We start from the raw sequence: 23772 nt of genomic DNA, 5'->3' as shown, positions 1-23772 counted from the left end.
GACATGACCGTAGGGCCGCCAGCTGAGACCAGAGCCCTACTGATCCTGGGGGGGGGGGTTGGACAGTTGGGGTGGCCCCCTAGCATTAGCCCCACAGCTCCTGTAGTGGGAAGTGTCAGGGGACGCTAAGGCCTATGAAGGGGTGGGGGCTGTGTCCTGGTGATCTGTGGGTAAGGCAAGGGAAATCTCCTCTGGGAAGGGGCAGTACCGGGGCCAGGACACACAATGCTGTCTAGAGGGGGCTGGCTCTGATCCGAATCCAGGCCAGGGACCAGCTGGCTCAGTGGGGCAGGGAATGGGGCACGGGGCCTTTCCCCTCTAGGGGGTGCCGGCTCCCATCCACCCCCCCATTAGATCCTCCCCTCCATTTCCTCTTGGGCGAGAGGTCTGAGACAGACCCCCCTCCCCCCACGCCTTCGAGAAGTTAAACTGAGCAGAGATCAAGGAGCGCAACTGAGGAATGTACTTTTGTCTACACCAGTGCAGAGGAGAACAGAGTTAATCAGGTTTCATGTGGAGCAGCGGAGCGGGGAGGGGACGCTAGCCTCCTGCTTTTGGTCTTTAATAATTGAGGGTGCCTGTCTTGTATTAAAGGGGCAGGACTCCTGGGTTCTCTCCCCAGCTCGGGGAAGGGAGTGGGGGCTGGTGGTTAGAGCAGGAGCGTTTCTGACACCAGAATCTGGTCTTGGCTCCGTTGCCTCTCTCAGGGGCAGGGGGGAGCTGAAATCTGAATTCAGCCCTGCCTGTGTGATCCAGGTGCCTGGCTGTGCCCGGCCTGTCTCCCCTCTCCACGCAGGAAGCTCCCAGCTCCGTCAGACACTGACGCTGTGCGGGGGCGCAGGCCGGATACAGCTGCCCGGGGCTCCATTGTTAGGCCCGGAAGCTGGGCCTGGGTGCGTCCACGGCCGCCCCCCCCTTCAATGCTCCCAGAAAGCAGGCCAGGGAGCCAGGGAGGGGCAGGATTGCGGATGTCCAGCTGACACTAGGGGGCACCGGACCTGTGGTGGAGGTTTGGGGTCCTGGGAGGGCAGTGGGGGCTAGTGGTTAGAGCAGGGGAGGCTGGGAGCCAGGACTCCTGGGTTCCATCCGTGGCTCTGGGAGGCTGAGGAAACCGGCCTTTCCCTGGGCAGCCCGGCACACGGCCTGGATATTTTGCGCCTCTCTCCCGCCCTGGAGAGTTGCTGGTGCTCAGCTGCACTGCGACTTTGCAGGGGCAGAGGAGGAAGGGGGGGGGTGACCGGCCCAAGGCTAAACAGTGAGTCTGCGGCAGAGCTGGGAAGTGAACCCAGGCGTCCTGGCTCCCAGCCCCGCACCTCCTGCTCTAACCACTAGATCCTTCTCCCCTCCCAGAGCCAGGGAGAGAACCCAGGCATCCTGGCTCCCAGCTCCCCACACCCAGCCCCTATTAGACTTACTAGATTCCTCTCCCCTCCCAGAGGCAAATGGTAAAACTAAAGACCAGACCCGTGAAGGTCCCTTGTACTGTCCCCCCTCCCCCTGCCACCGAGAGAGACTGGGTGTGAGCTGAGGGAGCCGGGTGAAATCTGTTACAGGGGGTTCCACTCTGCCTTCCCTACCGTCATTTCTTTTGGAGTGGGAACTTCCCTTCGATTCCTCTGCCCACACCCCAGAGCTGGGCGCATCTTGGTGCCAGGCGAGGGGTCCCTGTATAACCAGCTGCTCTGCCCCAGAGGTGGCCGCATCTCAGCGCCGGGCGAGGAGTCCCTGTATAACCAGCCGCCCCGCCCCAGAGGTGGCCACATCTCAGCGCCGGGCGAGGGGGGTCCCTGTATAACCAGCCGCGCTGCCCCAGAGGTGGCCGCATCTCAGCACCGGGCGAGGGGGGTCCCTGTATAACCAGCCGCGCTGCCCCAGAGGTGGCCGCATCTCTGTGCTGATTGGAGCACTGCTGTTAAGCTGTGTACTGACCTCAGTGTGGCGCTACAGCGTGCTGAGTTGCGGGGAGCGGGGTGAGACGCTAAGCCGGGCAGGGGGGCTGCACTCTCCAGGCAGTCAGGGCCGGCCCCATGGCCTCGCCAAACAAAATCCACCAGTTCATCTGTCCAACACAGCTTTATTGAAACCAGCCAACGAGACGCGTGCGGGGGGGCTGCAGGGTTTGGGGGGGGGGGAAGAGAACCAGCTTTTGACAGACACCCCAAAAAGCAGCTCTTGTTTCCCTCGGCCCCAGCCCTCTCCCCCACCAGCAGATCAAAGGGGAGCCTGGACTCGAAGGCACATCGTGTCCTGCCCCTTTTCCCAAGAGCACAGAACAGTCCAGCCGCCACAATTACCCCAGGCCTGTGTTTCCCGGAAACAGGTCCTTGCGGCTGCGGACTGGCTCTTCAAATCCTAGAGATCGCCCCTCTAGGGGGCGCCAGCTGTGAACTGGCCGCAGGACAGGGGACTGGTCGGCTCGGGGGCCAGAGAATGGGGCGTGGGCCGTTCCCCTCTAGGGGGCGCTGGCTCCGAAGGGGAGGGCTGAGGAATGGGACATGGGGCCTTCCCCCTCTAGGGCTGCCCTATGTACACCCAACGTCAAAGAATACCTTCCGTAAGGCTTGGTAATGGGAACCAGTCCCATTAGGGGGGGAATCTGTGCGTGTGTGTTGGTGCGAGGATAACTGACCCATACTGGGCGGGGAGCAGGAGACGGGGGAGCGAGCAATCTGTGCACGCCAGGTCCGGATATAATGCCGTTGGGAGAATGGTTGCGTGATCCCAAACTATCAGATCTAGACTGTGCTGTCTGTTCTAGGCTGCACGATCTAGGCCTCAGCTATCCATTCTAGATGGTCCTACCTATTCTAGACCAGAGTGGCTATTCTAGACCGTGCTAGCCTTCCTAAACCATGCATTCTAGACAGTCCTACTTATTCTAGAGAGGATTAGCCATTCTAGACTGTGCTAGGCTCCTTAGCCTATCTATTCTAGACAGCGCTATATTTTCTGTCATATATTCAGGCTGTGGTATCCATTTCTAAGCGATGGGTTCTAGATCGGGCTATCATTCTAGATCGGGCTATCCATTCCTACGTCATCAATACAAGATTGTGATGTTCTAGATAGGGCTATCTATGCCTAGTTCATGAGTTCTTGACTACAGTAGTCCTTCCAGGCTGTGCTATCCATTGTAGACACTGAAGTCTGTTCCGGACTAATCTGATCATAGACTAAGTGTTCTAGATTGGGTTATCATTCGAGACAGGACTTTTCACTCCTAGGCTCTCAGTTCCTAGGCTGCGGTATCCGTTCCTAAAATATTGGTTCTATATTGGTCTAGCCTATGCTATCAATTTCTATGGCATCAGTTCTAGACCACACTATCCATTCTAGAATGGGCTACATTTTCTAGGCTGCATTATTTGTTCTAGACTTCACTATACATTCCTGGATCATTGATTGTAGGCGCTATTATCCATTCTATACCACACTATCCAATCCTAGGTGGTTTTAGACGGTCCATTCTAGACCCTCCTTTCCTGTCTGACAAGTGGAAGGTGATACATGTCCTCTTCCTCATTCCAGAAGCACAGCTCCCTCCCTTCCCCCACCTGCCATGAAGCACCAGAGGTTCCAGACCTCTTCTGGAGCAGCAAAGACCAGCTGCTGCTGAAGTTTTGAGCTGCATGCTAGAGTCCCTGTGATCCCAGATTCCTCTCTTGCCCTGCTATCCTGCTCTGGATTTAATTTTAGCGGGGGGAGGGGGGCGGGTCTCAGACCATATAATTTATTGCATCAGCTATTCTATTCCCCTACCTATGCCAAATATCTTGCACCCAGCAGTACTGCAGATCCAGAGGGATTCCTGATCCCCCAGCCTGCAACATCTGAGTCTAATGATACAGACCATCACTCCATTGTGTTCTAGAATCATTCAGTTATAATCTAGAACCTGTAGCTTTGGTCTCCATAGCTTGAAACGCCCAAAGGCCACATGCCAAAGTGGATACGGAAGGGCTATGAATTAAGAATATGGAAGGCCCTGAGCCAAGAGGTTCTAGGATCTGGAGCCAGAGACACAGAAAGAAGAGTCTAGAACCCAGGATCTGCTAGAGAGGGAACCTCAGGGATTCCAGTATCTGGAGAGGCATATGTTATGGAGAACCTGGATCTTCTATATTTTAACAACCCAGAACATCTGCTCCTGCAACCTTTGATCTGGGTGGCTCCAGACTCAGTGGATGGACTATCTGGATTTGGGAAATCCAGATTCTGGAACCCAGGATTGTGTAAAGAGAAGACCTCAGAGGATCTGGAGTTGGAATAAGTAGGTGTCTAGAACCCACCCTCTTGCAGAAAAGACACCATCATGATTCTCGTCTCCGGAGAGGGAATATTTAAACTCAGGAAAAAGAGATTCATGAGCCCGTATCCAGATAAACGTAGGGGTGTCACACTCAGAAGGTGGAACATTTAAACGTTGGATAACATAGCCCAGAACCCAGGACCCCTCCGGTTCTAGACTCCAACCCGATCAACTCCAGAAGGTCCCCAGACCTTAGGATCTGAGTGCAAACTCCTTCTTTGCTACACCGCATGCTTCCAGAGCTCTCCAAGACATCAAGAACCCCTTTGCAATGGACCTGCCACAAATCACCTCTAGAGCAGGCAGCTAATTAACTAATTAACACATGGTCAGGTTGCCGAACTACAACTGCATTTTCCATTTGCTCCAAGCATTAACATTGCAAAGCAAATTAAAAGCAACAAAAAAAAATACACTCCTGACTTTGGGCGTAATTTTAAAAATATCTATACATGTGATTGGACATGTCAGACAAAGCCCCTGTCAGCAAAAAAAAAAAATTAGACATAACATTTCATAAAGAACCTTTGTGAAAAAGAAATGAAGAAAACACTTTCTTTAAAAAAAAAAGAAAAGAAATAAAAATATGTATATTCTGTTAGAAATAGCAACTAGTTGCAAGGATCAAATGCTGAAGTTCTGGTGACAGCAGGGAATTTGATTGAACCAGAGTCACTCCAAAGTCACTCCGCAGTGATTTTGAGCTTAGGTTAGAAGTTTGGTGACGTCTCTGTGGATGACTGCTGACTCCCGATTTCAGTTAAACCAGTGTCCAGCTGGAGTTGTCAGTGGTTCACAGAGACAGCCAAGGTAGAGGAAAGCTTTAACTGGAGTGACTCTGTATTAAAACTGGATTCACCAAATCTCTGTAGTTGTCAGTTGTCCATAGAGACTTCCAGGGTAAGTTGGATCTTCAGTGCAGACTCTGTGGGCATATGGTGAATCTGGATTTCAGTTAAATCAGAGTCCATCCAGAGTCACTCCACAGAGATTTAGATAATAGATTAGAACGTCTCTGAAGTCTTTATGGATAACTGGTGACTCCTGATTTTGATTAAGCTGCTGTCAAACCAGAGACATCTGTTGTCCCTAAAGCTGTCCAGCGTAGGTTAGGGCTTAACTGCAGTGACTTTGTGTCGACACCAGCTTCACCAAAACTGCTGAGACACAATCAGCTGGCTGCAGCGACTTCCAGGGTGGTTAAATCAGAGTCAATCCAGAGTCAGTCCTCACAGATTTAGAGTGTGATTAGAAGTTCAGGGATGTCTATGCACAAATGGCAATGGCTGATTTCAGTTAAGCCAACTTCAAGCCGGCATCACCAGTTGTCCATAGACATGTCCAGGGTAGGGGAGAATTTTACCTGGCGTGACTCTGGATTGAAACCAGTTTAATCAAATGAGACTTTGGCTTCCAGAAAGGAAATTTAAATCAACTGAAAATTAAGTAGCTAAGAAAAGCTGTGTTTATGTGTGTGTGGGGGTCTCCCACAATGCTCTGCCTGCAGAGCTCTGACATCACTTCCTGTGCCACACTTACTTAAAGAACCCCAGGACTCCTGGGTTCTATGCCAGGCTTTGGGAGGAGAGTAGGGACTAGTAGGTTAGAATGGGGGGCTGGGATCCAGGACTCCTGGGTTCTATCCCTGGCTCTGGAAGGGGTGGAAATTTAGCAGGGATAGGGGGAATTGGCAGACCCACTTCATAACAGGGTGTAGATACACTTCCCCCCCACACACACACAGGGAACTGGGCCCTCCATAGACCAGAGAGACTCCTTTGCAGCCCCAAGACACCCCAGTGTCCGTAGCCACCCCCTCCCCATCCCAGACGTCGCAGGACAACCCATGCCATGAAAGGGGTTCACGACCAGCGGGCCCCTTTGCACGAGGGGAATCCCCAGCGTCTTCCTGAGAGGACGGGGATTCCCCCTACTCCAGCACGCCCCCCCCATGCTGGCCGGAGTGAAGCAAGCAGCGATTGTAGGGAACAGGGGTGGGAAGGGGGTCGCTGTCACTCTCTCCTGTCCTCGGGTGATAGGGGGAGGAAGCCCAGCCCCCGCTCAGCAGGGGGCACTGTAGGGGCCCACCAGGACCTTGTAGTGGATCTTGGTGTTGGTGACGGCGCCATGTTTCTGCCGCAGGTGGAGGCGCAGCTGGCTCTTGTGCCGGAAGTGCAGGTTGCACATCTCACACTGCAGGGGCCACAAAAGAGTGGGCGTCAGCTCCCTGAGCTGGGGAGAGAACCCAGGAATCCTGGCTCCCAGCCCCCCCCCCCCGCCCCATAACCCACTAGGCCTCACTTTCCTCCCAGATCCAGGAGAAAACCCAGGAGTCCCACCCCGCCCCCCACACTCACGTGGTACGGTTTCTCGCCCGTGTGGATCCGGATGTGGCTCTTGAGGGTCTGCAGGTGCCGGAAGCGGGTTCCACACGTCTCGCAAGGGTAGGGCTTTTCCCCCGTGTGGATCAACACGTGTGCCCGGAGGTGGGCAACCTGGAAGGGGAGACAGATGGCATCAGATTGCAGGGAGCTGCAGTACCGGGCCTAGCCACGAGGGGGCGCTGCTCCCCATTGGAGTCTATGGGAGCCAGGGGCTGTGGTATCCAGTTGGGCCACTAGGAGATGCTGCTCCCCATTGGAGTCTATGGGAGCCAGGGGCTGTGGTATCCAGCTGAGCCACTAGGGGGTGCTGCTCCCCATTGGAGTCTATGGGAGCCAGGGGCTGCAGTATCCGGCTGGGCCACTAGGGGGTGCTGCTCCCCATTGGCGTCTATGGGAGCCAGGGGTTGCAGTACCCAGCTTGGCCACTAGGGGGCCTTGACGCTGCGGATCCCACTGCTGTCACCAATGGATGTTGCCCCCCTGCATCTTTTGCCTGTGTTTCTCTCGCCGCTCCCTGCCCCGAGCCTCCCCCACAGCCCCCCAATTCCCCACCACCACCACCCCCCAAGACCATAACCCCCCCCCCCCGCTGCCCCTACCTGCACGAAGCTGGAGCCGCAGGTCTCACACTTGTAGGGTTTTTCACCCGAGTGGATCCGCGAGTGGGTCTTGAGGTTCGCTGGCCGGTTGAACTGGGCCCCGCAGACCCCGCAGCGGTAGGGCTTCTCGCCTGGGGGGAGATGGGGGGCTAGGAGGGGGCGGCGTGACAGTGGGGGCTGCCCCACTCCCCAAGTTCACCTGATCCACACGGCCTCAGCCCACGTCCCATCCCCTCTCCTGACCCCTCCCACCTCATCTCACCCCTCCCATTTCCCATTGACCCCTCCCCTGAGCCCTCCCTGACCCCTCCCACATCCCCTGACCCCTTCCTCTTCCCAATGACCCCTCCCCTTGACCCCTGCCTGACCCCTCCCCCTGACCCCTCCTACTTCCCATTGACCCCCCCACTCCTCCCCTGACCCCTTCCCCCTCTCCCTGCTCATCCTCAACTCCCTCTGCCCCCAACACCCGCCCCTCCCCAGCTACCCCTTCCCCCGTGCCCCCTCCGGCGCCCCGCTCGGACCAGTGTGGATGGCGCGGTGGGAGGCCAGGTTGCCCTTGTAGCGAAAGGAGGAGCGGCAGAGCAGGCACTTGAAGGGTTTGTTCTCGTGGGGGGCGTCCGCTGGGACCGGCCCCCAGACGCCCCCCTTTCTCCCCCTCCTCCTTCTCTCCCAGGCCCAGCTTGCAGGCCCCGCAGCTGTAGGGCCCAGCACCTAGGGGTGAGAGGGGGATCAGGCCAGGGCCTGGGAGGTCCCTAATATTCGCAGCCCCTCCCCCCAGAATGTATGGGACAAGCCCTTCCCCCCTCATACCATATAGGACGGGCCCCCACCCCCCACAACATATGAGTCCGACCCCTCCCCCCGCCACAGCGTAAGAGGACTGAGCCCCCTTCCTCACCTGCTGTGGGGTGGGGCTGGCCCTCAGGAGCCTGGGGGCGGAGAGGGCGCCCCGAGGCCCCCATCTTGAGGCGCTGGGTGCACATGGGGCACGACGATGAGGAGGGGTGTGGCCTGGGGGAGATGGGAAAGGAGGGCACTGCTACCAAGGAGCATAGCTCCCCCCGCCCCCCACGTATGGGACCTGAGGCCCCGCCCCCACGCACCATAGGGGACCAAGCACCCTTCCCCCATATATTGGATCAGGTGTCCCCCTCCCCCCTCAGCAAATGGGACCAGGTGCCCCTCCCACCCGCATATAGGACCGGCTGCCCCGACCCTAAGGTATATGGGACCAGGTGCCCCCTCTCAACTGGCATATGGCACTTCTCCCCTGTATATTGGACTGGACCCCCTCCCCCACTCAGCACATGGGATCTGACACCCCACCCCCACTCAGCATATGGGACCGAGTGCCCCTCCCCCACTGAAGCATATGGGACGGGGCACCCCTCCCCCGTATATTGGACTGGGCGCCCCACCCCCTAGTTCAGCCGCTCACCTGCAGAGGTCGCCGTCGTGCCAGCTCCTGGGGCCGCCCCCCTCTTCCCCTAGGTCTCCGCTGGCTGGGGGCTCGGAAGGGCTTGAGGTTTTGGGGGGCCGGGGGCTGTCCCCCTCCTTCCTTCCCCCCGGCCCATCCCCCCGCAGGGAATTGAGGACGATGAACTTGTATTTCTTCCAGTTGCAGGCCTTGGGGCTGGGGGCGCAGCCGCTGGACTCGTGGGGCGAGGCGGGGTGCCCCTCGGAGCGCGATGGGCTGGTGGGGGGGCCCCTGTCCCCTGCCGGGGGGGCCCCACCGGCTTCCTTCGCTGAGGGCCCCGCTGGACCCAAGCACGGAGCCCCCGAGCCGCACCCCTCCAGGTGAGGTCCCCCCGCGGGCGCCGGCCCGCTGACATCTGGGGCGCTGTCGGGGGCGTCCAAAGGTTTGGGGTCCGCCAGGGAGGGGAGAGGCTCGGCGTAGAAGCTGATGCGGTTGTAACTGCAAGGGAGAGGGGTGAAATGAGGGGGGCCAGCCAGCTGGGCCCCCCGCCCTGGGGCCGGAGGTGAACCGGAACCCCCTAGAGGGGGACATCCCCATACCCCATTTCCAGCCCCCCGAACCAGCCAGCCCCCCACCCTGGGGCCGGACAAGAGCCGGCGCCCCCTAGAGTGGAACATCCCCACGCCCCCTTCCCAGCCCCCGCCCTAGGGCTGGGGGGAGCCGGCGCCCCCTACCTGGCCTGGATGAAGCGGTGGCAGGCGTCCACCACATGCTCCATCTGCAGGTAGGTGGCAGCGGCGAGCACGGCGGGGACGGAGGCCGGGGTGAGGGGCAGGCGCGAGGTGTACATGAAATCCAGCAGGGCCTGGAAGCCGCCGGGCTGGATGGAGCCGGGCAGGGGGAGGACGCTCACCTCACCGCCCCCCTGGCCCAGGAAGATGGAGTAGAAGAAGCCGCTGCCATGAGGAGAGAAGAGACACATTGGAGAGGCGTGTGGGGTGGGGAAGTGGGGGCGGACTACGATTCCCAGCATGCACCGCGGTCCTCAGGCCACGCCCAGTCCGCCCCGCCCCCGGGGGTCAAGACCTCTTCGTCAAGGGCCACGCCTCCTCAACGTCCCATCTTGCCCCACACAGGACACGTTGCCCACACAGCAGCCCCTCATACAGCAGCCACGTACAGACCCACCCCATGGCCACCGGCCGCCCCTCAAAGTGCCCCCCCGTAGTCCTCTGGGCCATGCCCCATCAGGCCACGCCCCCTCACTGCCACGCCCATCCCTGTGCGGCCAGGACCACCATCGCCACACCCCGCCTCTTCATGCCACGCCCTCTCTAACCCCTTAAGGGCCACGCCCACCTCTTCACAGCCACGCCCTCTCCAGCCCGCCCGCCACATAAATAGCCACGCCCTCTCTAGCCACGCCCCTCTAATCACAGCCACGCCCTCTAGCCACACCTCACCTCTTCCTGGCCATGCCCTCTCTAGCCACACCCACCCCTTTAAGAGCCCCGCCCACCTTCGTAACCCCGCCCACATCTTCACAGCCACGCCCTCTCTCCCCTTTGAAGAGTCCCCGCCCACCCTTCAGAGCCCTGCCATCTCTAACCCCCACCCAACCCTTCGCAGCCACGCCCACTCTGGCCAAGCCCCCTCCCCTGATGGCCACGCCCCCTCACCTGCAGGCGGCGAGCACGGCCTTGTGGGCCAGCAGGGGGCGCCCCTCCACCAGCAGGGTGACATCCGTCAGGACGCGGCGGTGCCGCAGCTCGGCCAGGTTGAGCAGCACGTCGCTGGCATGGCGAGTGAACTCCCGGACGTAGCCCCCCGGCAGCCCGGCCCCAGCCGAACACATGGTGCCTGCGGAGACGTGGAGAGACGGTGACCGCAGGCTGGGCGTGGCGGGGAGAAGGGGTTACTCCAAGGGGTCCGAAGGGACACATGCTGCAAGGGGGGACACATGCTGCAAGGGGGGACAGGACTCCTGGCTCCCAGACCCCCATTCTAACCACTAGCCCCCACTCCCAGAGCCGGGGAGAGAACCCAGGAGTCCTGGCTCCCAGCCCCCGCCCCCCTCTAACCACTCTACCCACTAGCCCCCACTGCCCTCCCAGTGCCGGGGAGAGAACCCAGCAGTCCTGGCTGTCAGATTCCCCTGCTCTAACCACTAGCCCCCACTCCCAGAGCCAGGGAGAGAACCCAGCAGTCCTAGCTCCCAGCCCCCCGCTCTAACCACTAGCTCCCACTCCCAGAGCCGGGGAGAGAACCCAGGCGTCCTGGCAGCAATCGCTCACCCCTGACCCGCAGGGACTGGGAGCCGCCAATCTTCCTGCCAGCAGGATTTCGGGGCCCGGGCAGGGACCCAGCTGCTGGCCCCGGCCTGGAGAACCAGCCTCCGCTGGCAGGGCCACGATGGGGGCTCTTATACCGTCAGAGGGGGACGAACGGGGGGGGGGAGGTTCTCTCTCCAGTTCACATCCTTCCTGCCCCCGCCCAGCTGCAGCAGGAGGGAAGGGGGATATTTATAGACCTTGCAGGAAAAGGGCCTGACAAATCCACAATCCAAAAACAACCCCAGTGCCTGTGCGGCCCCATAGCCCCACTCCCCTTCCAGCGGCGGGGTGAGAACCCTGCAGTCCTGGCTCCCAGCTCTAACCACTAGCCCCCACTCCCTTCCCAGAGCCAGGAGAGAACCCAGGAATCCTGGCTCCCAGCCCCCCCTGCTCTAACCACTAGTCCCCCCTGCCCTCCCCTTCCCTCCCAGAGCCAGGATAGAACCCAGGAGTCCCGGCTCCCAGCCCCCCGGTTCAATCCCCCCCCCCCGGCCCTACTTCCATATCTATTCCATTCACACCAGGACTTGGGAGAATTTGGTCCCTGAATGAATTTTCTCTGTGCCATTTCCTTGTATTGTCCCAGCCTGGCCTGGGAGATGGGGGGGGGGGGCGGGTCAGGCGAGGAGATGGGAATTGCAGGGGAGGGGGAGGAAATGGGCTGTTTATTTTGGACCCCGACCCCCAGTGAGACGAGACAAAGACGTACTTGGGGGGAAGCAGTGGGATGGCTCACACACATCCAGCTGAGCGCCGGGCGAGGGGTCCATGTATACCCAGCCGCCCCGCCCCAGAGGTGGCCGCATCTCAGCGCCGGGTGAGGGGTCCATGAATACCCAGCTGCCTCGCCCCAGAGGTGGCCGCATCTCAGCGCCGGGCGAGGGGTCCCTGGATAACCAGCCGCCCCGCCCCAGAGGTGGCCGCATCTCAGCGCCGGGCGAGGGGTCCATGAATACCCAGCCGCCCCGCCCCAGAGGTGGCCGCATCTCAGCGCCGGGCGAGGGGTCCATGAATACCCAGCCGCCCCGCCCCAGAGGTGGCCGCATCTCAGCGCCGGGCGAGGGGTCCCTGTACACATTTCTTCCATCTGGCTGCAGAGTTCATTGTGGTACAGTAACAAATGCAGGAAACTCCTGGTGCAGGGAGGGGGGGGGGAGGCGGGGGTGCCCCAGGAAGCGACGTCATTCACTTGGGGGGGGTGGAGGGGATCATCGCAGCAGCAGCTTGGGGGGACACCGGCCCCCTTCCTCTGCCCGACACCCGAGAGCCTGTGGGAAGGACACCGCTGCCTGTGGGTCGGCTGTGCCCCAAGGCCGTGCATACCAACGCCAGGCAGAGAACCCAGGCGTCCTGGCCACCTGCTCTAACCACTAGCCCCCACTCCCGTCCCAGAGCCGGGGAGAGAACCCAGGCGTCCCGGCTCCGCCCCGCCCCCGTCTCACGCCTTGAGCCCGGCGATGGGGGCGTCCATCGAGGTGTCAGTACCAGGCTGTGGCCGGCAGGTGGCGCTGCCGCACCGCGCGTCGCCGCGGTCTGCAGTGTCCGCCCTTTGGCCAGCAGGGGGCGCGCTGTGGAACTGGATTCCAGCCCGGACGCCTGGGTTCTTTCCCCGGCTGTGGGCCCGGAGTGGGGGCTGGTGGTCTACTCCTGGCTCCCAGCCCCGCCCTGCTTCACCCACTAGCCCCCCCTGCCCTCCCAGAGCTGATCAGAGAACCCAGGCGTCCTGGCTCCCAGCCCCCCGCCACCCTCCGAGCCGGGGAGGGAACCCAGGAGTCCGGGCTCCCAGCTCAGGGTGGGCTTGTGCTGCCCCTCCCGTCTGCCCCCCCACCGGAAGTGGTAGGAATTCCCGGCCCCACGTGACCCCCCTGGAATGTGGTGACGTCACACAGGGGGGTAGATTAAAAAAAAAGTTTTGGGGGAGGAAGGGGGGAAGAAAACTTTTTTTCCGGGGAGTTTTCGGGGCCGGAGCCGCCGGGATCTTCCCCTCCCCCCACCCAGTGTCTGCCCCCCCGCAGTGGGGCGGGACAGGCGGGGCTGGGAGCCCCACCGCTGGGATACCCCAACTGGGGCCAGGTAAGCATCGGATCCCCCACGCAGGATTCCGCCCCCGCGCCAGGAATCCCCTCCCCGGGATCCCCGCCCCCCCCCCCCCCAGGGCCAGGGACCCCCCCCCGCGATCCCCGCCCCCCTCCCGCGCCAGGGACCCCCTGACGCTACCTGGGCCAGGGACCCCCCCAGGACCTCTCCTCACCCCCACCAGACCCGGGTTCCCCCCTCCCACCCCCTGGGGTCTAGCAGGAGAGGGTGGGGGCCCCCCCAGCTGAGTTCCAACCCTGGAAATACACCCCCCGCAGCAAGGCCAGCCTGGCCCCCGTCCCCACTCTGCCCCGGGGGTTGGATCCCCCCACTGCAGCCGGCTCAGAGATGGAAGGCAGTGCCCCATTTTCCAAGGGGTTGCAGCCAGGGATCCCCTTGTCACCCCAATCTGGAGCCTAGGGAGTTGGGACCGCCCCCGAATTTCTTAATCTGGGCCCAGATTGAGAATATCCAGGGGTTTCCCCTCGACTAGGTGAGGTAGGGGTGAGAAGGGAATTGACCCCCCCCCCCGCTCTAACCACTAGCCCCCATCCCTGTCCTAGAGCTGGGCAGAGAACCCAGGAGTCCGGGCTCCCAGCCCCCAGTCTAACCTCTCCCCGTCCTCCACAGGTCCCAGAGATGTCCGGTCCCACCTGGCTTCCCCCCAAGCAGGGGGGCTCTTCAGGGAAATACGCCACGGTCCCCTCGTCCCCCCGGCTGACCCCCCAGGAGCAGAACAGGGGGGGCGCGAGCGGGACAGGCTACCAGCCAGCGGGCCCTGGTAAATACCCACCCCCCAGTACCCTATTGGTGTAATCCAGAGGGGCTGGGGGGTGGCAGGGGAGACATGGGTCTGGTGGGGCAAGGGAATACATGGGGAGGGGCCTGTGGGTCTGACCCCTTGTTCTCCTCCTCTAGGCGGCCACCCCTCCTGTCCCCAGGATCCCAGGGGGCCGGCCCCCCTGCCTTCCAGTTTTGGCCCCCTGGCTGGCTCGGAGCATCGTTACCCATCAGTCCCTGGGCACAAGGATGAGCCGGGGGTGGGGGCGGCCTGGGTTGGGCCCCCCTCTGCCGGACCCGGGTACCACATGCAGGTAGGAGGGGGGCAGGGGTACCGGAAGGTGGAGGGTGGGACAGGACTTGGGGTGCCTGGTGAGGTAGGGATTGGGGGGGGTCCTCTGGGCTGAACTTCCATCTTGGGTGGAGGGCAGGGTTCCCCCAGCCTTGAGGACCCCCAACCTCTCCTGGCCCTCAGGAATTCGGGGTGCTGGTTCAGGGTGGGGTGCTATAGGGAGGGGGTCATAACTTGGACCAGTGGCCGATTGGCGAAGGCATCATTTTCCCACAATGCACCTGCCTTCATCCTTTGGGGGCCCCACCCCCCACGGGTGTGTGGGAAGGTCCCTTCCTGACCCGTGAGCAGGTCACGCCCTGGAGCATGGTGCTTGTTTCCCGTTACCCTGTGGAACTGCCCACCACTGGAACGCACCCCTGCGGCAGCTGGACTGCATGACCCCAGCATATGGCACCTTGCCACCCGCCCGCATCCCAACACACACTCCGACCCCCTTGTCTGTTTCCCTAGGGGTCCGCCCTAGACCGCCCCTCCAGCATTGACGCCCAGATAGACTCGCTCACCAGCATGTTGGCTGACATGGAGAGTGCTGGCCCCCCGCGCCGGGGGGAGAGGCAGGTGAGCAGCCCCCCAGGAAGGGTCTGGGGGGGTTGACTTGGGGGGCGGGGGTTTGCCGCTCCCACACTAGTGAGATTTCGGACCCTCCAGTCCTGTCCTTCCAAGTACCTTCTTGCCTCTCTCCTGCCCAGCGCCTTGTCGCTCCGGCGCCCGATATCTCCGGAACCGCGGGACACAGGCGCCCGCGGGGCGTGCCGTTGGAAAGCAGAGACCCTGGGCTTTCCGGCCGGCTCCCTCGCCGGTTCCTCCCTCGATCGGTTCCATGAAAACTGCGTCCCGACCGCCGGAACCCCGGCGCCAGAGCCGGTGCCTCGCTCTGCTGGCCGGCGCCCCAGGGACCTCCTTTCTGGCCCGCTCTCTCGCAAAGCGGTGGGCGCGGAGACGGGCGCTGGGCGCCACTGGAAAGCTGACGAGCGGGGCTTTCCGACGGGGCGGGAGCTGCGTTTCCGGCCATCCCGGTTGGTGCGGTACCGGCGGTTTCTTGGCGTCTTTCCGGGCCCGGTGAGAGGTGACGCCACGCTGGGCAGGCTGGGTCTGTTCCCAGTGGGTTTTTCAGTACATTTCGGGGTGCAGCGGGGAGCATTTAGGGTGGGGAGCCGGTCCCCCAAAACCAAGAGGGGGTCCCCCAAATCCTCCCACCGCCCTACGTCTCAGCCGCCGGCCTGTCTCTCCTGTCTCTCCAGAGCTTCGACGCCGTCCCGTACCTGCCGGCTTCCGGCCCCCCCAGGATGCCCTACAAGCCAGGCCCCTTCGCCCCGGCCAAGCCCCCCAAGAACTCGCCCTACGGCCCAGCGGCCCCGGCCCCCACCTACATGGCTTCCTCCGTGCCGGCCCCCCAGTATGGGGCGGGGTATCCGCACGGCTACCCCCAGCCCACGCCGGCCTCCTATGCCACGGCATCGACCTCGGCCGGGCCGGCTTTCAACGTCCAGGTGAAAGTGGCCAAGCCGGTGCCGGGCTACAGCCAGCCGAGACGCCGGGCCGAGCTGGCCTCCGTGCCCCCCTCGCCCAGAGCCGGCAACGGGCTCCCGCCCCCCGCCAGCTACGCCTTGGAGCCGGGGGGTCGGGGACCGGAGGGCTGGTACCTGGAGCCGGGGGGTTACGGACGGAGGCTGGGCGAAGGGGAGTGCTACGGGGCCGGGGGGCTGGTCAAGCCGGGGGAGGCCGCCGGGGGGCTGTACCAGGCAACTGCTGGGACCCCCGGCAAGGAAGAGATGGGGAAGGGACCCCCTGGCGGCAGCAGCGGATACCACCACCAGGTAACGGGAGAGTGAATGAGAGGGGGGTGTCTCTGCTTGGGGAGTGGGGGCTAGTGGTTAGAGCAGGGGGGCTGAGAGCCAGGACGCCTGGGTTCTCTTCCCAGCTCTGGGAGGGGAATGAGGTCTAGTGGTTAGAGCGGGCAGGGGAGGAGGACTGGGAGCCAGGACGCCTGGGTTCTCTCCTGCTGGGGATTGCACCTGCGCCTGGGGGGTGAGTGATGCCCCCAGCTGAGGTCTCTCCCCTTCCCTCCTCCAGGCCCCCCCGATCCGCCCAGAGGACGAGCTGGACAGACTGACCAAGAAGCTGGTCTATGACATGAACCACCCGCCGGCAGGGGAGTACTTCGGTGAGGGGGGCGGGATTGTGGGGGGACTGAGAAGGGGGCTGGAGGGTGATGGAGGATGGGAACTAGGGGTGCGTGATGGGGGGGCTGGGAGTTGGGAGGGGTTATCTGTTGGGAGAGCTGGGGGCCTGAAGGCTGTGGGGGGCTGGGAGGGGGTTAGCCGGAAGTTGGGGGCTGAGAGGTGGGGGATATTGGGGGGGCTGGGAGGGGGCTAGCTGGCAGAGGGGGGCTGAGAGGTGGGGGAGGTGTTGGGGGGCTGGGGGTTGTGGGGGCACCGTATGACCCACCCCCTCCCTTCCCCCCGCTCCCAGGGCGCTGCGCCCGCTGTGGGGAGAACGTGGTGGGCGACGGGACGGGCTGCGTGGCCATGGACCAGGTCTTCCACGTCCACTGCTTCACCTGCACCACCTGCCACGCCCGCCTGCGGGGCCAGCCCTTCTACGCCATGGAGCGCAGCGCCTACTGCGAGGCCTGCTACGTGGTGAGCCTGCCCGGACGCCTGGGTCCCTGCCCCGGCTCTGCGAGGGGAGAGGGGGCTAGTGGGTAGAGCAGGGGGCAGGGAGCCAGGACTCCTGGGTTCTCTCCCCGGCTCTGCGAGGGGAGGGGGGGCTAGTGGGTAGAGCGGGGGGGGCTGGGGCTGTTCCGTCCCTACCAGCCGTGCCCCACGGCTCTCCCCCTGCCCCCAGGTGACCCTGGAGAAATGTTCCATGTGCTCCAAGCCGATCCTGGACCGGATCCTGCGGGCCATGGGCAAGGCCTATCACCCCCAGTGCTTCACCTGTGTCGTCTGCCACCGCTGCCTGGACGGGGTCCCCTTCACCGTCGACGCCACCAGCCAGGTGCACTGCATCGACGACTTCCACCGGTATGGCCCCGCCCCCGGCCCCGGCCTCTTGCCCCGCCCCCTGGCCTCCGGCCCCTCGCTTCCAACCCACTGCCCGGCCTCCTGGCCCTGCTCTCCTGACCCACAGCCCAGCCCCTCAGCCCCGCCGGTGCCCCTCACTCCTGACCCACGGCCCCCTGCTAGCCCGGTCCCCCCCGGTTTGCCCTGATCTCTCTCCCCTTCTGCGCCCCCCCTTGCAGGAAGTTCGCCCCCCGCTGTTCCGTCTGCGGAAACGCCATCATGCCGGAGCCCGGGCAGGAGGAGACGGTCAGGATCGTAGCCCTGGACCGCAGCTTCCACATTGGGTGCTACAAGTGTGAGGTACGGGGGCCGGGAGCCAGGACGCCTGGGTTCTCTCCCTAGTTCTGGGAGGGGAGCGGGGGCTAGTGGTTAGAGCGGCAGGGGGGCTGGGAGCCAGGACGCCTGGGTTCTCTGCCCGGCTCTGGGAGGAGAATGGGGGATAGTGGTTAGAGCAGGGGGGCTGGGCATCAGGATGCCTGGGTTCTAACTGCATCTCTGTCCTCCCCCATTTTACCCCCCCCCCGCCCCAGGAGTGTGAGCTGCTGCTGTCGTCGGAGGGCGAGGGCCGCGGCTGCTACCCCCTGGATGGGCACATCCTCTGCAAGGCGTGCAGCGCCCGGCGCATTCAGGAGCTGTCCTCGAAGATCACCACCGACTGCTGAGGGCGCTGGGTTCTCCCCCCCTGCAGCTGCCGCCCGATCGCTGTCTCTGGCATGTGGGGTGGGGGCTCCTTTCTCTCCTCACAGCCATCAGCTGCTTCCTCTTCTGGCAATTGGGGGCCCCCCTGCACCCCACTTCTCCCATCCCCTGAGGGGGGCAAAGTGTTTTTCTCCTGCCCCCCCAGATTTGTGACTCCCCCCCCCCCAGCTCTCAGTGTATTAATTTGGGAGTTCCCCCAGCACTTCACTTCTCCATCCCTTGGGGGGTGAAGAATCTGCCTTGTGCCCCCCAGGTTCCTGCCCCCTAGCGATGCCATGTCTATTAACATAGGGGGTCCTTCTGCACCTCTCTTCGCCCATCATTTTTGGGGAGGCCGAGCCCCCCAATTCCTGCTGCCCCTCAGCTCTCTTGTTTCCTGCTAACCCCTCTCTGTGTCCCATTTCTCCCTTCACTTTGGGGGGACCCCTCCATCCCACTCTGCTCCCCCCCCCGAATCTCTGCTCCTCCAGCAGCTGTGAAGTTGGGGTCCCCTGTGCCCCAAACCTGCCCATGGACTGAGCCTTCCTTGCCTCCCCCAGATTTGTGAGTCCCTAAAACCAGCCAGACCCCCAGGTTGAGATTGGGGGGGGCAGCGGATGGGTGTAGAACAAACCCCACTTTAATATTGGGGCGACCCCGCCAGCTGCTATAAGGGAGGGGGAGGGGCTTTCCACTGTCCACGCCCCCAGGTGGCAGGCCCCGCCCCAGATGACTTCTAGCTCCTCCTCCCTGCTTCCTGTCTGGCTCCTCCCCCATGAATTGTCACTTTCTCCTGGCCCAGCCTCCCAGCCCCGCCCCTTCTTGGGCGGGGGCTGTATTTCTCCTGCCCCTTCACCCCAGCTGCAGGTTTTCTCTCTCCCCCAATCCCTAGAGGCTGCAAATGGGATTTTCCCGTGTGTGTGGGGGGGTGACCTGGGGCAGCCCCCCCAAATCAGCCCCCAGTTTCATCTGGGTGTGCCCAACTATTAGTGGGGGGACCCCTATATCTCCGGGGGGCAGTTGCCCAGCAGGTCTCCCCAGTATTTCTCATGGGGGGGTGTGATTTTTCTTTCTGCTCTTGGGGTTCACAGCCCAGACTGGGGGGAGAGGGGGCTGAGGATTTTCTCCCCTCAATTCCTAGGTCAGTTTTATATGTAGGGTCACGGTGGGGGGGAACTGCACCCCCCCGAAGGAGCCCTGACTCCCCACCCAGCTTGGGGGGCCCTTCAGACCCTGAGCTGGTCTCAGGGTGCTGGGCCGGGGGCAGAGGATATGCCATTAATCCCCGCCCCCTGTCAACTGGTGCGGACTGGTTTGATGCCAGGATGCCAGGGTTCCATTCCCAGGGCGAGGCGGGAAGTGGGGGCTAGTGGTTAGAGCTGGGAACCAGGACTCCTGGGTTCTCTCCCTGGCTCTGGGAGGGGGCTCTATCACCTGTAACCATTTCCAGTGCATGCTTCTCCCTCCCACCCCAGAACTCTGTAAAACCCCATCCCCCTTTCTGGCGTGTCGGGGGGCCTGGATTAAAGGTGTTTTTTTTCACTCTTGGCAACAAACTTGCTGTACGTAGAGCCTTCCTTGGGTCGGAGATGTCACCCCAACGGGCACCCATCACGGCCTGGGGAGGGGGGGCTAGGGGGTACAGCGGGGGAGCTGGGAGCCAGGACGCCTGGGTTCCGTCCCTGGCTCTGGGAGGGGAGTGGGGGCTGTCTCTCACCAGGGGAAGGAAGCAAAAGCGTTTGGGGGTGAGGGGCAGGGAGGATGGGGCGGGGGGCAGCCAAGCGCTGCGATATCCGAGGGTGAGGCGGTCGGATCTCTGCCTTGAGCCGTCGGGATGGGGGTGGGACCAGCCGCTGGCTCCACTGACATCTGAGGCCGGGCCCGTGGGGCAGGCTGGGGGGGGCCCAGCTGGCTTCTAGATTCTAAGGCCCAAAGGGACCCCTGTGTTTGTCTAACCTCTGCCCCGAAATAATCCCAGACAGATCGGTGAGGAAAACATCCCCCCTCGATTTAAAAATTGCCAGCGCTTGAGACCCTCCCCCCACCCCCGCCTTGGCCACTTGTCCCAATGGCTAATTACCCTCCCCATCAAAAAATTGACGCCTGGCATCCGGTTGTCAGCTTCTGTTAGACTTTCCTCTGCCGGATGGAAGAGCCAGCCCTTAAATATTTATTCCTCACGGGCTCATGGCCCTGGATCAAGCTACCCCTTCGCCTTCTCTGCATTAAGCGAAATCGAAGGCGGCTGGTGTCGCCCCCGCTGGCCACCTCATTTTCTAATCCATCTTGGGGCTCCTCTCGGACCCATCTCCAATTCAGCCCCGCTGGCGTCCAATCCAGAGGTAAAAATCCCCTTTCTGCTCCTACTCCAGATTCCTCTGTTTACACACGCCAGGCTCCCGTTAGCTCTTTGAGCTGCGGCGTCGCACTGGGACCTCATCCACCATGACATCCAAATCACTTCCTAAGACAGAGTCCCCCACCCTGTAACTATGGCCTGTGTTCCTGGACGTCGATTTGTCTTTTAATATCGCTAAATATATTGTGCTTAATACGTTTTTAAAACCTCCTTATTCTCCTTAACTCTGCCGACCCTACATGTCCCTTTGGGTCCCTTTTGCTTCCCTTATCAATCCTCTACAATTCCTAGCTTCTGGTTTATGTTCATTACAAGCAATCGCCCCATTCTTCATTTTTTTTACAGCTGCCTTTTGCCCCTCTGAACTAGGGTCAGGGTTGGGGTTTTTTTTTAACCTTGACAGCTTTCTTGGCCTTAAGTGAAGCGCTCTGAAACAACTCCCAAGGGAGCCATGGCATTTGTCTGATTCCTTTTGTTTCCTCCCAGCTGCTTTGGCGTGCAAGGGCTTTCCGCTTTGGGAAACGGGTCCTTCAAAAGCCCCACCCCGGCACTTGCACGCGCATGTGTGTGTGTGTAAAAACCCCCATTGGGATTGCGTTCCGTGCACCATGATCGAGTCACGCGCTGGTGGGATTCGGAAACAGGCAACACGTGGCCCTGCACTTGATCCTTCCGAAATAGGTTATAACCCCGGATTTTAACGCCCAAGGGCGCCATCTTAGAGCCCCCCCCCGGTCCCGCGATACCAGTGAGGGCCAATTTAAATGAGCAGCTCCCTGGCGGTGTCCCGGGGGTCTCGGCCCTCCGAGGAGTTTCTTCTCCGCTCCCGGGCTTCCTGCATTCATTTTGCTCTCCACGCCTGGGCCCTTGGCTTGGCTTTTGCTGCTAGTTGAGTGCCCTGCCTCCCCGGGCACCTCCTGCCAGCTTAGCCCGGAGCAGGCGGGTCTCCTGCCAGCTGTGGGGTGTCCCCCACAGCCCCTCCCCCCACCAAAGCAACCCGACATCTCACCGACCCCAGATCCTCCGCCCTGTCCCGTCCCCCAGTCTTTCGCCTCGGAGCTGCCGGCGCGCAGCCCGGGGAAGCTGTTGCTGGAGGACGCGGGGCAGGTGGGCGGGGTTTGTCCCATGGGGGGGCCAGGGAATGGGGCATGGGGCCTCTTCCCTCTAGGGGGTGCCAGCCCTGATCCACCCCCAGGATGGGGGGCTGGCTGTCTTGGGGAGGATTATGTGGGGGCAGGAGAAAAAGCAATTGGCTATTTTTTACACCCCCCCCCCCAAATTCCTCAGCTTGGTCTGGTGCATTGAGGCCAGAATTGGGGGGGGGGGAAGCTCTGTCTGTCTGTCTGTCTGCTCCCAGGGCGCAGCCTTCCCCTTGCCCCCCCCACCCTCAGTCACGGTGCCCCCCCCCCCCAGGAGTGTGTGTCTGGGTGGCAGAAGAGCCGCTGGCACCCCACCCCCTCCTAACTCCTGGGGGGGTCCTGGGATCTCGAGCCCCCGCTTTCTTCCCCTGCCTTGCCCCCCCCCATCCCCTGTCTGCTCATTGGCTGTGCTGCCCCCCCACCCTCTCGGGGGGGGGGGGAGATATAAGAGACACAGCTGGTGTGGGGGGGGTTGCACACAAATCTCTGCTTCCTGGCTTGGTCTGAGGCAGCTGGTTTTGGGGGGGACGCCATGGGATCCCCGCTCTTCCTCCTCCTCCTCCTCCTCGCCAGCGCTGCGCTGCGCCCCGGGACCCCCCTGCCTGCCAGCGCCCCCCGGCCCCATGCCTCCTGCCTGGGGAGCCAGGTGAGATGGGGGGAACCCAAAGGGCTGTGGGGGAGGGTCAGGGGGTCTCTGGGGAGGGTGCGGCAGGGAAGGGGTAATTTGGGGGGGGGTGGAGGGATTGGGAGGTTGTGGGGGCCTGCAGTGACGGGGTGGACTGACCCAGGTGGTTAGGGGGCGGTAGATTGGGGAAGTCCTGGTGGCTGGAGAGTGGGGGAGCTCCAGGGGAATCTGGGGGTGTCACATAGACTGAGGGAGGGGGTGTGCACGAGGGGGGGCACAGGGCACTGAGATCTAAAGATAGGCGGCTGAGGCCCACGGGGGTGGGGGTCAGAGGGGGACATCCCATTTCCTGAGTGGGCTGGACCTAGATGGGAGTTCCGGGGGGGGCGGACAGTCACCCCTGCCCCCCATTTCTCCCAGGCTCCCTCCAGACGACCCCACCAACCACCCTTATTCCCTCTCTTTTCTCTACCCCCACCCCCTAGAATTAGCCTAAAGTGGGGGATCTGCGTATCTGGGAACGGGGGGGGGGGCTGTGTGAGCTGTTTGGGGGTCCCCCCATCGCGAGGTAGATAAATTCAGGTTGATTTTAGGGGTGACACAAAGGGAAGGGGCGTGAGGTAGAGCCAGGGGTGGCGGGGGAGAGCCAGGACTCCTGGGTTCTCTGCCCGGCTCTGGGAGGGGCATGGGGTTTACTGGTTAGAGCAGGGGGCTGGGAGCCAGGACTCCTGGGTTCTCTCCCCAGCTCTGGGTGGGGGTCTGGTGGGTCGGGAGGAGGGGCAGAGCCAGGACTCCTGGGTTCTCTGCCCGGCTCTGGGTGGGGGTCTGGTGGGTCGGGAGGAGGGGCAGAGCCAGGACTCCTGGGTTCTCTGCCCGGCTCTGGGTGGGGGTCTGGTGGGTCGGGAGGAGGGGCAGAGCCAGGACTCCTGGGTTCTCTCTCTCCCCTCCAGGCGCTGTCCAGGCCCCTGGTGCTAAGAGCCGTCTCCGGACTCCTGCGTGCCGAGCTGTCCCCGCACGATGGTGCCGCCCCCCGGCCCCCGCCCCCCCCGGCTCCCCGGGAGCGCAAGGCCGGCTGCAAGAGCTTCTACTGGAAAGCCCTCACCTCCTGCTAACCCCGCCCCCCGGGGTCTTAGCCCCGCCCCCCGCCCGGCTCCCGGGGGGCGGGTGTCTCCGCTGTCCCAACCCTGGGTGCTTTGGGGTGTCCGGAAAGTCCGTGATCAGTTCCCATAAATGACAATAAAACACGTGCCGGTGCGTCCGTCTGTCTGTCTGTCTGTCTGCTCCGCACCGGCCGGGCCGCAGCGTGAGCCGGGAGGGAACCCAGGAGTCCTGGCTCCCAGCCCCGCCCCCCCCAGCATTCTAGCCGAGCACAGAGCCAGGACACCTGGGTTCTCTCCCCGGCTCTGGCAGGGGAGTGGGAGCTAGTGGTTAGAGCGGGGAGGGGGCTGCTGGGAGCCAGGACTCCTGGGTTCTCTCCCAGGGCAGTGGTGTCTAGTGGTTAGAGCGGGGAGGGGGGGCTGGGAGCCAGGACTCCTGGGTTGTCTCCCATCTTTAGGCGGCAGAGGGATACTGGGGGGGCCCTTTATAGACCCCGCTTTGCTCTCCCCACTGCAGCAGGGGGTGTCCCCCCCCCCCCCGCGGTGCCGCCCC

General features: G+C 62.5%; 2 protein-coding genes and 1 long non-coding RNA gene across 3 annotated transcripts; 2 read left to right on the top strand and 1 right to left on the bottom strand.

The window, feature by feature from the left end:
- Positions 1-1971: 1971 nt before the first annotated feature.
- On the bottom strand, positions 1972-10567 carry LOC137162206 (B-cell CLL/lymphoma 6 member B protein-like). The gene is given in 9 exon segments (XM_067561790.1): positions 1972-6502; positions 6667-6804; positions 7293-7423; positions 7817-7923; positions 7925-8006; positions 8194-8306; positions 8734-9210; positions 9447-9668; positions 10392-10567. Coding segments are annotated over 9 exon segments (1578 nt in total). The 3' UTR covers positions 1972-6370.
- A 2428-nt stretch (positions 10568-12995) lies between these two features.
- On the top strand, positions 12996-19498 carry TRIP6 (thyroid hormone receptor interactor 6). The gene is made up of 10 exons (XM_067555326.1): positions 12996-13118; positions 13752-13902; positions 14040-14215; positions 14707-14814; positions 15498-16073; positions 16330-16420; positions 16729-16898; positions 17104-17282; positions 17501-17621; positions 17852-19498. The coding sequence occupies exons 2-10, from the start codon at positions 13761-13763 to the stop codon at positions 17981-17983; spliced, it is 1695 nt and encodes a 564-aa protein (XP_067411427.1). The 5' UTR covers positions 12996-13118; positions 13752-13760; the 3' UTR covers positions 17984-19498.
- A 2519-nt stretch (positions 19499-22017) lies between these two features.
- On the top strand, positions 22018-23433 carry LOC137158030 (uncharacterized). The gene is made up of 2 exons (XR_010921274.1): positions 22018-22143; positions 23073-23433. It is a non-coding gene; the product is annotated as an uncharacterized lncRNA (long non-coding RNA).
- The last annotated feature ends 339 nt before the right edge of the window (positions 23434-23772 follow it).

This window comes from Emydura macquarii, unplaced genomic scaffold, assembly GCF_026122565.2.
Source record: "Emydura macquarii macquarii isolate MOO-44397 ecotype Brisbane River unplaced genomic scaffold, CSIRO-AGI_Emac_v2 contig_306, whole genome shotgun sequence".
Taxonomy (NCBI): domain Eukaryota; kingdom Metazoa; phylum Chordata; order Testudines; family Chelidae; genus Emydura; species Emydura macquarii.
Note: the sequence above shows the minus strand (reverse complement) of the source record. Positions and strands in the feature narration are given on the sequence as shown.

Coding starts and splice junctions, on each gene's coding strand:
- TRIP6 (XM_067555326.1), top strand. CDS start 13,761: ATGTCCGGTCCCACCTGGCTTCCCCCCAAGCAGGGGGGCTCTTCAGGG. Junction 16,421..16,728: donor GCCGGCAGGGGAGTACTTCG/GTGAGGGGGGCG, acceptor CCCCGCTCCCAG/GGCGCTGCGCCCGCTGTGGG. Junction 17,622..17,851: donor TTGGGTGCTACAAGTGTGAG/GTACGGGGGCCG, acceptor CCCCCGCCCCAG/GAGTGTGAGCTGCTGCTGTC.